Raw genomic sequence first — 13,531 nt, 5'->3', positions numbered from 1 at the left:
CCAAACCACCGCAGAAGAGGAGCAGCAGTGAGGCCTGCGGGCTGCTTCTACATGGCCCTGCTCTGAACCCTGACATGGAGCTCATAAACCAGTCAGGAGCAGGTCAGAGATGCTTCACCGGGGAGTTAAAACTGAGCTATGAAGGTAAAATAAAGTGATGAGTGTCAAAGATGAAAGCTGGTGACTCCGTGAGGTCAGTAACCTTTGGGAGTTGAAGTGTAGAGACAACTCTTCTGTTCAAAATGTCAAATGTGTCAGGGTTTATTTTATTTCAGACTAAACATGCCCCTGGTATATTACTATGTGTGTGTGTGTATATATATATATATATATATATATATATATATATATATATATACATACATACATACATACATACATACATACATACATACATACATACATACATATATATATATACATAATTGCACAGCAGGACAAGTAGAAATAGGGTTCCTATAAAAACATTCAGACCCATTGGACCCAAATTTATTATTATTTCTTTTCAACATTGAATCCTGGCCAACATAATGTGCCTTTTTTGACAAGCATTTACAAAAACAAAACAAAACACTCTATCATGTCAAAATGACAACATTTTTTTTAACAAAGTAATTACTTAAAAATATAAAATGTTAAACAACTGATTGTATAATATTTGCCCATTTTAAAATGATTCACCTAATTAAACACAGGTGCAGACAGTTGGCGCTAAAAGTTATGTAATTAGTGAAAAAAAGATAATTTGAGTGCAGCGACACCAAATACTGAACTCCATCACAAACAAACTGTCCCCACAGTGAAGCATGGTGGTGGCAGCATCATCATGTCCAGGCCTGCTGCTAAATCTAAAGGTGGAGGGTTGAATCAATGCAGCAAAGTATAAGGAAATCCTGGAGGATCGTCTGATGCAGTCTGCAAGAGAACTTTGACGTGGGGGAAATTTAGTTTTTAGCAAGACAGTGACCCAGAATATACAGCCAAAGTGACACAGAAATGGTTTCAAGACAACAAAGTGGATGTTCTGGAGTAGTCGAGTCAGAGCCCAGACCTCAGTCTAATTTAGAATATGCGGCTGAACTTGAAAATAGCTGTTCGTTCAGGATTCCTGTGCAACCCGACAGAGCTTGAACAGTTTTGCAAAGAAGAATGGGATAAAATTGCAGCATCCAGTTGTGCAAGGCTGATTTGGACTCATCCACGTAGACTCAGTGCCGTAAAGGAGGCACAAGGTGAATATACTAAATACTGACTTGAAGACGGTACTTCTTAAGCAATCACTTATTTTTCACCTGAGATTTTTAATTAACTGACATTATTTTGTAGAAATCTGTTTCCACTTTGACTTGAAAGTCTTTTTTTTGTAATTTCTTGTCAAAAACAGCAAATTGTAATGACCATAATTCATTGTTCAAAAGCAATAAAAGGAAAAGATTTCATCACTTCTTCAGTCATTTTGCTTTGGAGCACCTCTAATAGGACCCCTACATTTTGTCAGCTGAGAGAAACCAGAATTTTATGTTCTTGCCAAACATCTGACAACCAAGGCCTAAAATCTGCAACTTTTCCTTTTGCAAACTGAGTGCAAATTGTATGAAAAAGTCTTTTTCATCCCTAGTTGGACTCAATGATTGAAAACTAGACTTCTTTAAAAGCTTAGAAGCACTCACAAGCCATTGTTCTTTGTATCTCAGAGCTGGAATCTCTTCACGGTCCTTCCACTGACTGACTCATCATAAACCATTCTGAGCACGTGGCATTCACAGCTTAGATCATTTATTTCACTGAGTTCATCTTGCAGTAGATCACAAGACATACTGTACATTATCCACCCAGTCCCTAATGTGCTCCAGAGATGGGAAGGAAGCGCTCACATTTTCTGTTCCAGTAACCACTTTTAATATAATAACCTGCAATGGGAATTTAAATAGATGAATTTTAAAAAATCACGTCCATTGTAAACTTCGCCAGGTTAAAGGCAGGTACATTTATTTATTAGAGAAAGTCTGGCTAGCGCCTTGCTGAAGGATGCTTCGTTGCCCATTCTCGTTAAATGAGGTCCTGTTACCAAATTTCTTAAATATTTCTGCTATGTGAAGGAATTTATTAAGTTTTCCTTGTGAAGCAAATGAGATATTTTACAAAACTGTTCCACGGAGCTTCATCACCACTAAAGTTAAACAGTGTTTCTGCCCCAAAACACTTTAGAAGTAATCATGTATGATTCTGGTATCAACACATATTGTATAAAGATTGTATCTGAATTACATTTTACTGTTATAACTTTCATGACTTTAATTTTTATTACTGTTTATAGCTGCCAGCTCATTCTTTGTGAAGGAGGTTGCAGAGAACCATAATTACACACAGAAAATATGTTTATGCTTTATTTTGCTGGAGCCTGATACTTTACAAGGTACTAAAACATCACAGAAAGAGGCACAAATAAAGCGGCAATGCCTGAAAGCAGCTACAGGGACAAGCGATGTTAAAACAACTGCCTAGCAAGAGTTTATACATTCAGCTTAAGGTGAAGAATGAATTCACATATTGGTCCAGAGTTAAACAACAATTCTGCATCATTACGAAGCCTTTAATCTCGATGAAACTGTTACATCAAGTACCGTTAATAGCATTTATACTTAAACAATAATATGAAACTATCACTAGGATTAAGACTTGTTTTCTACTCCTGTGCTAAAGAGCAGTTGGCAGTGAAATGCAGAGATTTCTTTATTATTGGTTGTCTACAAACTGAGTGGGCTTTAACCTTCACAGTATACAGCATAGTGGGGTTCAGTAATCTGCATTCGACGCTTAAAAGCAAATAAACAATAATTCTAATAGGTTCTGTACAAGTTAAAAGTCCATGAAAATGCTTGAACATACCTACAATGAACCTCCCTATGTGCTGAACTATCAACACATACTCTAAATTCTAAAACATAATATTATATTTCAAATAAATAATAGGACAGAAATGAAAAATTAGTCATTTTTAATTGTCATTTGGGTGGAGTCAGTTGAGAAACAGTCACATGTTCAGCCAGTTACACTACAGCACTGGCGACAAACACCATCAGATTCCTTGCCTGTGCATCTACATAATGAGTGCATTCAAATGCAAATGTGACACGATAATATGTAGTTTCGTTGGTTGAAAAGCAAAACCTGACGATGCATTTAATTTGCTAATTGATGGTCATGTAATCATTCAGTTCATCTAAATTATCATTCTTTAATTTTACCGATAACTCCAAGGAAATCTGAAATCTGATCTTTTAAAATGTGCTGCCCCTTCGGGAAATGCATATGAAAACTGGCAGGAGCTGTCTTGTAGGATGTGTGTGTAAAATGTCAAGCAGGCTCAGAGTTATTCTCCTTTGAAGCGTTAACTTCAGTTCCTCCACTCTGGCTAACAGCATGTCAGTCGTTGTCATGCAGGTTGGGATGACTTACGCGTTCGACAACCTTATTGTGTTTGCTGTACGGCTCATTAAAGAAGATGACGTGTGCAGAAGAAATCCTCTGTGAAAGTTTCCAAAGTTCCTTCAGGAACATGGTGAAGGCTTCTAGAAGGGCGTATCCATCTGGCTGCCCTTCGCAGCCGGAGACACGACACCATAACTCCTCTCCTGCCACCGGAACCACTGCATGTGGACTTCTTTCTGCACCTGTCAAACAAACACATGCACAAGTGATCAATCAGGAACAATTCATGGAAAACATCTACCAGTGTCTCCCACCTGACCCTTCTCCTTCTATATCAAAACTATTGTCAGTCACATTTAAACACTTGCAAATGTAGCTTTTGGCTGCGGAACACACCGATCAGGCACAACATTCTGACCACTGACAGGTGAAGGTAATAACACTGATTATCTCTTTATCATGGCACCTGTTAGTGGGTTGGATATATTAGCAGCAAGAGAACATTTTGTCCTCAAAGATGATGTGTTAGAAGGAGGAAAAATGAGCAAGTGTAGGGATTTGAGCCAGTTTGACAAGGGCCAAATTGTGATGGCTGGACGACTGGGTCAGAGCATCTCCAAAACTGCAGCTCTTGTAGGGTGTCAGTCTGCAGTGGTCAGGATCTATCAAAAGTGGTCCAAGGAGGGAACAGTGGTGAACCAGAGACAGGGTCTTGGTGGCAAAAGCTCATTGATGCACGTGGGGAGCAAATGCTTGCCAGTGTGGTCCGATCCAACAGACGAGCTACTGTTGCTCAAATTACTGAAGACGTTAATGTTGGTTCTGATAGAAAGGTAGTAGAGTACACAGTGCATCGCAGTTTGTTGCATATGGAACTGAACAGTCGCAGACCAGTCAGGGCGTCCATTCTGACCCCTGTACACAGCTGAAAGACACTTTGGACACTGTTCTGCTGGGAAACTTTGGGTGCTGTCATCCAGGTGGATGTTTGTTTGACATGTACCACCTACCTAAGCATTGCTGCAGACCATGTACACCCTTTCATGGAAATGGTATTCCCTGATGGCTGTGGCCACTTTCAGCATAATAATGTGCCGTGCCACAAAGCAAAAATGGTTCAGGAATGGTTTGAGAAACATAACAGTCAGTTTGAGGTGTTGACTTAGCCTCCAAATTCCCCAGATCTCAATCCAATCCAGCATCTGTGGAATGTGCTGGACAAATAAGTCCGATCCATGGAGGCCTCACCTCGCAACTTCCAGGACTTAAAGGATCTGCTGCTAACATCTTGGTGCCAGATACCACAGCACACCTAGGGGTCTAGTGGAGTCCATGCCTTGATGGGTCAGGGCTGTTGTGGCAGCAAAAAGCGACCAACACAACATTTGGCAAGTGGTCATAATGTTATGTCTGATCAGTTATATAAAAATGTTGTGAAATCCTAGCATAGGACACTTTATTTTCTCCAGGAAAAGTATCGTGGAGGAGAACAGTTAGATACCAAGACTACACATCATTGGTGTAGTTCACAGTCTGATGAAGGAAACAGACCAGCAGAACAAACTAACAGAACAAGAACTGAACACTTTCATCACAGACTGCCTGCTCAAAGGGAATGCAAAATGAAATTTGGATTGTTGATTTCTCTATTCAAAATTTGTCAGATCTCTACCTTACTATGTGAAATGCTATGAGATGACATGTTGTGAATTGGTGTTATCTTAATAAAATTGAATTTAAAGAATAAGCATTTAATTTTTAAGATTCAAACAAGCATTTGTCAATGTGGTTTGTCCAAAGTATAATATAAAACATGTGAATACCAAATGTGGTTTCATAATCATAAGCTCCATTTTTGAGTGTTAAAAATGTTTATTTTAGAAAACAGTTGCAACAGAGGAAATCATAAAATGAAAATGTAGGTAAAAATAAGACCATTTATTTGCTATAACATGTTTTCACCAAACACCTATCCTACATGCTGATATGATGCTTCAAAGTTTACCCAAAATGCACTTTTTAAAGTTTTCTCAGGAACACATCCTGGGTACCAGTGATTGTTTCTACGACTCTGTGTTATAGACATTAAACTGGTGCATTTTTGCTGTTGAAACTATGACATACCCCAGGATGTTAATGCTCAAAGAGGGTTATACCAAAAATAGTACTAACAAAAAGCAGATTTTGGCTACAGATTATGACACCTGGAGTGGGCGTAAAATGATTTGGTTGCAGTTTCTAGCCATTTTTTTTCTTTTTCACCCCAGTATATTTCATGTGTACATCTGCTGTATTTATGAAGGTATGAGACCCTGAAATGAATGAGAAAAACAACACAAATTAAAAATTTGGATGTACTCCTATGTACTTCAAGGGCCTGTAACTCATAAAATAGTCATAGAATGGAGGTAGAATTTTGCATGACTTCATTAAATACTCTAATGTTATTGTATGTTAAAAGTCGTTTGATTCCGAGGGAGTCTAGTGGGAATTATTTTCAGATTTGGTTGGTTTTATATGGAATGACTCATCAATGGGCTGTTTGTTGTTTTTAATTAAAAACAACATTTATTATTTTCTTTGCTAAAGCAGGAGTTTGACATTTGGGGAAATACAATTCTTTGCTTTTCTTGTTAGGCGTTAGATGAGAAAATCCATCTCGTATCATTCTTCTACATTTACTCTAATGGCTAAAGCCTGCATCCACTTAACAAAAATGGGGGAACAATGTCCTGAGTCTGTCCACTCAAAATCCATCCACCAGCATCTCCAAACATCACTTTATAACCTGTGTAATATTGGCAATTTCCCCCTCTATGGAGCATTTTGTGGTGAACTATTGCTTTGCCAAGAGTGACAAAAAAAACTGCTCACGGCCAAGAAAAAGTATCTGAAATTACTTCCTGTAAAATGGGAAAAAAAATCTTATTTTTACTCTTCAGTTTTTGTTGGAACTTAATAAATAAGAATACCTTGTTAATTTGTGAGTTTTAAATACATTTTTAAAAACTTATTAACAAAGCCATGCTAGCTATTTCCCCTCTATCTTTGTGCCACTAATCTAAGCTGTTGGCTGTAGCCTTATATTTACACACTCTGCAAAAAGACTAATCTACAAAAGCTTAACCCTCCTATTCTCCTCAAATATTACTAACACATTTTGTCCCTGGGGTCAATTTGACCCCAGGGACATTTGCCTCCAGAAAAGGATTTACGGAAAATTGTTGACCAAGTTGTTGTGTCAGGCACTTTGTTTATTTGTTGAATACATAAATAACCCCTTGATAGTGAAATCTGATCTGTCCTTTAGTGCCACCATTGAGGCAAACTTTTAAATTACAACTAATGTATTGTGAAAAAATTTCATACAAATGTTCTCAAATTTACTGACAACATTCATGACCACAAGAGTATGAACCCTGCCGGTTTTGGTGATGATATTACTGTTCCTGTAGCGCCACCATCAGGTCAAACTTTCAGCTTTGGAGTTAGTGTATCTTGGAAATCATTCATTCAAATCATTTCTAATTTGGGGGGCACATTCATGACTCTCACAGAATGAACCATATTGACTAGTGATGATCCCCTTTCCTCTCATAAACATATTTGTTTATCATCGTAACACAGAACAAAACTTGGAATGTCTTTAGAGACAGGGTGGCCAGAAATATTGCTCCTGTCTCAGCGTTTCAAAAGGTTGCTGTTGCTTCACCTTTTGATTTGTAAACTTCTGTCAAAATGAGCAAACCAATGTAGGCTTCAAATCAACTACATCCAAGTCTTTCCAACTGTCCCCCCATACACATGCTTCCCCTCTAAATTTGTCATCCAAGTACAATATTTTCAATCGATGGTGTTATGAAGAGCTGTAATGATGGCTTGATGTCTTCAACATGGCTGATTGCATATCTGGTGAGCCTTGGAACCATTTTGATAATATTAGTAGCACTACGTCTATCCTGCCATTGAAGTGGGGAAAGGACCATATTATCTTTCCATTTTTGGAAGCGATTGGTTTGTGTCTGCTGGTGGTTGAGAAACAACAGGAAGGTCAACACTCTCATTATCATCAGATGAGAATGCCTCAAAATCGTTGTCCTCCTCAACACAATCCTCTGTCTCAGAAACATTCTCATCCCCCATGTCACGTTAGCACCAAAAACTGAAAATTATGGTCCCTCTACTCACTTCAACAACAAGATAGACGTGCTGCTAAGAGTGTGTCCCACCAGACATACAGTCGGACGTATTGAAGACATAAAGTCACTATTCAAGCTCTTCATTGACCCATCAGTTGAAAACATTGTGCTTGAGGTGATAATTTTAGAGGTGGGGGAATGTGTAGTTAGAAAGACTTGGATGTGATCACCTCCAAGCCTACAATGGTTTCTTCATTTTGGCAGGAGTTCACAAGTCAAGTTGTTTCCATGCCCACACCACTAGAAGAAAGTTCTTGTGGGAATAGTTGTTTTGCCCACCTCCTTGTTATGTATCAGCTCAAAAGTATCAACTCTGCAGCTGCAGGTGTGGGGATGTTAGGCCACACAGACAGACAGACAGACAGACAGACAGACAGACAGACAGACAGACAGACAGACAGACAGACAGACAGACAGAGACAGACAGAGACAGACAGACAGACAGACAGACAGACAGACAGACAGACAGACAGACAGACAGACAGACAAAGTTTTACGCAGCCAAAACAGCTTGGGGTCAAATTGACCCCAGAGGAACACCAATGCGTGCAAAATGTGTTCGGCAAGTTGACAAAATATCATCATGACAATTTTATGTTTAATCGATAGTTCCCATCAAATTAGGAAAAGTCATGAAATATGAAGCAAAATAAAATAAAGTCAACTATCATTTCTTGATCGCTAAACATTGAATGGGGTCAAACTGACCCCAAGGATAAAAGGAGGGTTAAATTACTTCTGTCAACCTTTAAAACAGGATCAAAAAACTCCAGTTCAGTCTTGATAAACACACCTCCGAGTCATGGATATTGTCATCTTACACGCAGTATCACTGGTGCATCAGTGACATTTTTCAAACTTTAAAAATCATAAATTAAGCCACAGTTGCAAATTCCAGCTTTTTAATCTACAAGAATATATGCATGCAGATTAAATGGACAAATTCATTTGAATAAAGTATGATCCATGCAGCTTTTAAGCATGTTAAAAAAGGTTTAGGTTAAATAGGTTTGAAATTGTTGAGTAGATTTGAGAAGATGGCATTCCTTCCTTTGTGTTTCAGCGTTAGAATAAATACAAAGATGACCCAAAGTGCACAGTTTTTTCCTCAAATTCTTAATACCAGAATATCAATGAGAGTAGTAGGTGTGATATGAATAAAATATAAAAAATATTTTTCAGGAAAGTAAATCTAAAAAATTTCAAATTTTTAAATGTAAAAAGTATTAACAGAAAACCCTCGTTAATAGCTACATTTGTTGGCTGAAAAATCAAAAAAGCTGTTATTTTAGATGAAAAAAACATGTAATATCTACATCACAAGGCAAATAATTTCCAGAATAAAACCACAGGCAAGTTAGATGGACGGGAAACTGCAAAACAGACAGTGGCAACATCTGTCGTATCATAACGTACCAGAAGAACAGCTGCTAGGGCATGAAATTATAGAGATATTGAAAAATGAAGCATCTATTTTCATTAAGCACTATGACGTAGTGACTGTTACACATGGACTGGTGTTGCCCTCATGCTCTTGGAGTTTAGTTTCACATTAATCTTACTGGTTCGATAAACGCTTTGACGTCTTCCGCGATGCAATAAGGGGAAGAAAAGTTGGAAATGCTTTTAATTTTAAACCCTGACAGCTCCAAGCCGCTCACCTCCTGCTGCCATACAATCAGGCAGTTTTTTTTACATGACAGAGGTATGTAAATGATCTGTGTGATCTATTGAATAAGGTGATGGAAATCGCCTGAGGGAGGTGCGTCTTTTACTAACCTCTTGATTGAGAAAGCAGTAGAGGATGGCCACGAGAAGCCCCTGAAAAAGAAGAAGTTTGTAATCATTTCATCATATTTAGCGCTAGTACATGTCGTTGAAAGATTACTGATGTGAAGGTTAAGCTGAAATGTCAGGTGAGAGCTGATCTTTGGAAGAAAGAGAATTTGTATTTATATCTCAATAAAATACTTTTTATTTAAAATGGTAAATATTGATTAAGCTGAGAATGTGTAAAATCTGGTACCATTATTTTTTGAGTTAAAAATCCTTAAAGAAGTTGGGGTCATGTTGATCTTTGTGTTGTTTTCTTTGTGCCAATCCGAAGTGCCATAACTTGAGAAATAATGTAGCTAGAGTCCTGAAATTTTGCAGGTTCATTAATATGCATATGTGGTCTTCAACAGTACATTCCTGCTGTGATAGAATTATACAAATCAGTGATATGATGGTGAAAATTTGGTCAAAAATGTCAATGTTTCTGTCTACTTTGATATTCCACCAAACATAAAACCTTTATTTTTCATCCTAAGAGACAGATTTTTTCTCCTGATTTGCACAGTTGGAGCTTTAAAAATGTACAGTATGGTTCCAGTCAAACTTTATGAGAAAAAAATGTATCACCATCTCTTTCATAAACAGAGCCTTACTAAACTACTGTAATGCTCTCATACAGACTTTTAGTTCACTTGTAAATGCTGCTTTCTTTACTGCATGGACGATGTAAACAAGGGCAGAAATCAAAGCAAATCTGATACCTTTAGTGACCTTCAAGTCTAAGCTAAAAATGTGAAGATCTGAGATCCATAAGAGAGCAGAACTCTGCCCAACTTTCACACTAACTGTCTGGAGCTAAGTGCCTACTAGCAATTTAATTTAACCTACTTACTGTTAATTTGCAAAATCTGGAAATATCTATAACTTTTCACCTATTAGCTTATTCACCTTATATTTAATTACTGAAATTACACGTTGACATACAACTGTATTTTGTATGTCATTTTTGCATGACTTCGAGCTGTACATTTTTGGTATATGTTCAACAATGTGCTATATCCAGAAGTGCAACATCACTTACACTACTGTTTCTATATAACCGATCAGACATAACATTTTGACCACCTGCCTAATAATGTGCTGTTTCCCCTTTTGCTGCCAAAACAGTCCTGACCCATCAAGGCATGGACTCCACTAGACCCCTGTAGGGGTGCTGTGGTGTCTGGCACCAAGATGTTAGCAGCAGATCCTTTAAGTCCTGGAAGATGTGAAGTGGGGCCTCCATGGATCTCATGTATTTCAGCACACCCCACAGATGTTCGATTGGATTGAGATCTGGGGAATTTGGAGGCCAAGTCAATGCCTTAAACTGATTGCTGTGTTTCTCAAACCATTCCTGAACCATTTTTGCTTTGTGGCACGGTGGATTATCCTGCTGAAAGAGGCCACAGCCATTAGGGAATACCATTTCCATGAAAGGGTGTACATGGTCTGCAGCAATGCTTAGGTAGGTGGTACATGTCAAAGTAAAATCCACATAGATGGCAGGACCCATGGTTTTTCAGTATTACAGTGTCCAAAGCATCACACTGCCTCCACTGGCTTGCTTTCTTCCCATAGTGCATCCTGGTGGTCCATGCGTTCCCCACGTAAGTGACACTCAAACATCCACGCGATGTAAAATAAAACATAATTCATCAGACCAGGCCACCTTCTTCCATTGCTCTGTGGTCTGAGGTCAGCATGGACACCCTGACTGGTCTGCAACTACACAGCCCCATATGCAACAAACTGATCCACTGTGTATTGTGACACCTTTCTATCAGAACCAGGATTAACTTCTTCAAAAATTTGAGCAACAGTAGTTCATCTGTTGGTTCCGACCATATGGACCAGCCTTCCTCCCCACATGCATCAGTGAGAGCCTTGGCTGCCCATGACCCTGGCGCCGGTTCACCACTGCTTCTTCCTTGGACCACTTTTGATAGACACCGACCACTATAGACCAGGAACACCCCACAAGAGCAGCAGTTTTAGAGGTGCTCTGACCCATTCGTCTAGCCATCACAGTTTAGTTGTTCTCAAACTCACTCAAATCCCTATGCTTGCCCATCTTTCCATCATCTTTGAGGACTAAATGTTCACTTGCTGCTAATAAATCCAGCCTTCTAACAGGTGCCATGATGAAGAGATAATCAATGTTATTCACTTCACCTGACAGTGGTCATAATGTGGCGTCTGATTGGTGTGGTTCTTAATACACTAAATAAGCTGTCTTAAATACACTAATCCACTGTGTTCACACATACACTTGCTATTTTTTCTACTAGATGTTTATATTTTATATTGGCACATTTCCTATTATACTTTTAAAAATGTTGTCCAATTGTGTGAATGCTCTGACATGATTGCTGCTCAGTTTCATTGTGCAATGATAATAAAACTATTTCATTCTGTTCTTTCTAAATGCCTTCTAAATGAAGTGCACTGATTTCGATTGATGTGACTCACGTAGACACACAAGCACACTTGAGGGTTTATTATGAGATCCTAGAGACATTAGATTGTGCATGTGGGTGCAGCATGTGTGATATAATTGGAATAGGGAGTGTGTTAGTGTGTCTGTGTACCTGGAAGGATCCCATGCAGAGCTCGAAGCAGAGACGCAGGTTAATGTTGAAGTAGTCAGGCAGAAAATTGAAGAACATGTAGTGAGTGCCAAACAAAGGGATGAGCAGGAGGGTGGACTTAGTGAGGCGTCTGTTGCAGAGAAGAGAGGAAATAAAGGTGCAGGAGGTGAAGCCAGCCGAGGGAGTCACTTGTTGCATCGCGTCTCGTGTGAACGTAGATGGATTCATGGTCAGGTATCAGTGAAGAGGATACTTGTGTGTGCAGGAAGTAGCAGGTGCATGATTGAAAATAACTATTAAAATGTGTGTGTGCAGAGGTAGAATGATGTTTAGTGGAACCTAAGTCAAGCATTATTTAACTTACAATTAGTATGTCATTTTAATAAGAGCTGGATATATGTGACATGCATGAACTATTTGAGTCTACTGTAATTAGAAATTCCATTAGCCTCTCGGTACAAGTGTTACAATAGACATGGTTGGACTGACTAGTTCTAGTTCATGATTCATTCACTGCCCTGCTGTCGTGTAGCAGCAGTTTTTTTTTTACTTTCATTTTCCTCCAACATCAAAGTGTCCACTTATCAGAAAGGAAAACTACCGGAGTAAAAAATAATATTTGAGAACGTGTCCATCCAGACGGACAAAGCTTAAAAGTTCAAGATAAACACAAACATGACTTTGAAAATCCCCCAAAAACCGTCTAGGGGAAAAGATGAAAGCGAAATTTAATTAAAGCAAATCTCAGACCTAAAGAATTGATCCTTTCTGGTAAAAAATAAATAAATGCATCTGTAGTCCTCTCTGCAGTGTCTCTTCTAGTCTAACAGTGTGTCTGCAGCTGAAGGATTACCTGTACTGAGAGGAGTTATTGAACTGGATCAGCCGAGGATTGAGCTTCTGTATCAGGATTCTGATAATATTCATGAAAAGCATAAAATTGACCTGTTGATAGAAAAAGCGAATATGCAGAATCAAGAACAATGGGATAATGCCTTGACAGGTAGTAATTATCCCAAAATGATGCTTTCAATGACATAATTATTGAGTGCCATGGCAACAGTATGGGCAAACAAGTGTGTCGTTGACTGGACAGCAGCTTTGGGAACTCTATTCTAACGGGATAAAAGAAGTTATGTTCCCTCCACTATGTCTCTGAGAACAGACAATAAAAAGTGAACAAATATTCCTGGTGTATAATCAGCAGTCCAACATTTTGTTTTTAACAGCACGATGGGAACATTTACCGCTATTGAGACGACAATCGGTCCTTTGATGATCCACCAATAGGGCGAGTCCTCGTTGATGTCCCAACATCTGGATGAAATGACATTTTAAACTTCCGATATTCTACAGAAGTTCTCCTACATCGTCACGTACTATGAGCTGAACTGACTGCAGAAAAAATAATCTCTGAGTGTAAATTATAGAAGCAATTACAAAGTTAAGTACAGAAAACTCCACTTTTATCTGTATTTATCTTCCTGCACATTG

General features: G+C 38.6%; 1 protein-coding gene across 2 annotated transcripts in view; it reads right to left on the bottom strand.

Moving 5' to 3' along the window:
• Positions 1–448: 448 nt before the first annotated feature.
• Positions 449–13,531, bottom strand: part of ghrhrl (growth hormone releasing hormone receptor, like) — a 30,847-nt gene continuing 17,764 nt past the window's right edge. The window contains exons 9-13 of one of the 2 annotated variants that reach the window (XM_023293442.3): positions 13,285–13,354; positions 12,891–12,982; positions 12,038–12,167; positions 9,411–9,452; positions 449–3,674 (exon numbers count right to left, since the gene is read on the bottom strand). In XM_023293442.3, coding sequence (XP_023149210.2) covers positions 3,573–3,674; positions 9,411–9,452; positions 12,038–12,167; positions 12,891–12,982; positions 13,285–13,354 — 436 coding nt within the window. In that variant the 3' untranslated portion in view covers positions 449–3,572. The remainder of the gene's footprint in view (positions 3,675–9,410; positions 9,453–12,037; positions 12,168–12,890; positions 12,983–13,284; positions 13,355–13,531) is intronic. The other variant, XM_055018786.1, reaches the window with a different exon arrangement.

This window comes from Amphiprion ocellaris, chromosome 2 (assembly GCF_022539595.1).
Source record: "Amphiprion ocellaris isolate individual 3 ecotype Okinawa chromosome 2, ASM2253959v1, whole genome shotgun sequence".
In the NCBI taxonomy this organism is placed as follows: domain Eukaryota; kingdom Metazoa; phylum Chordata; class Actinopteri; family Pomacentridae; genus Amphiprion; species Amphiprion ocellaris.
Note: the sequence above shows the minus strand (reverse complement) of the source record. Positions and strands in the feature narration are given on the sequence as shown.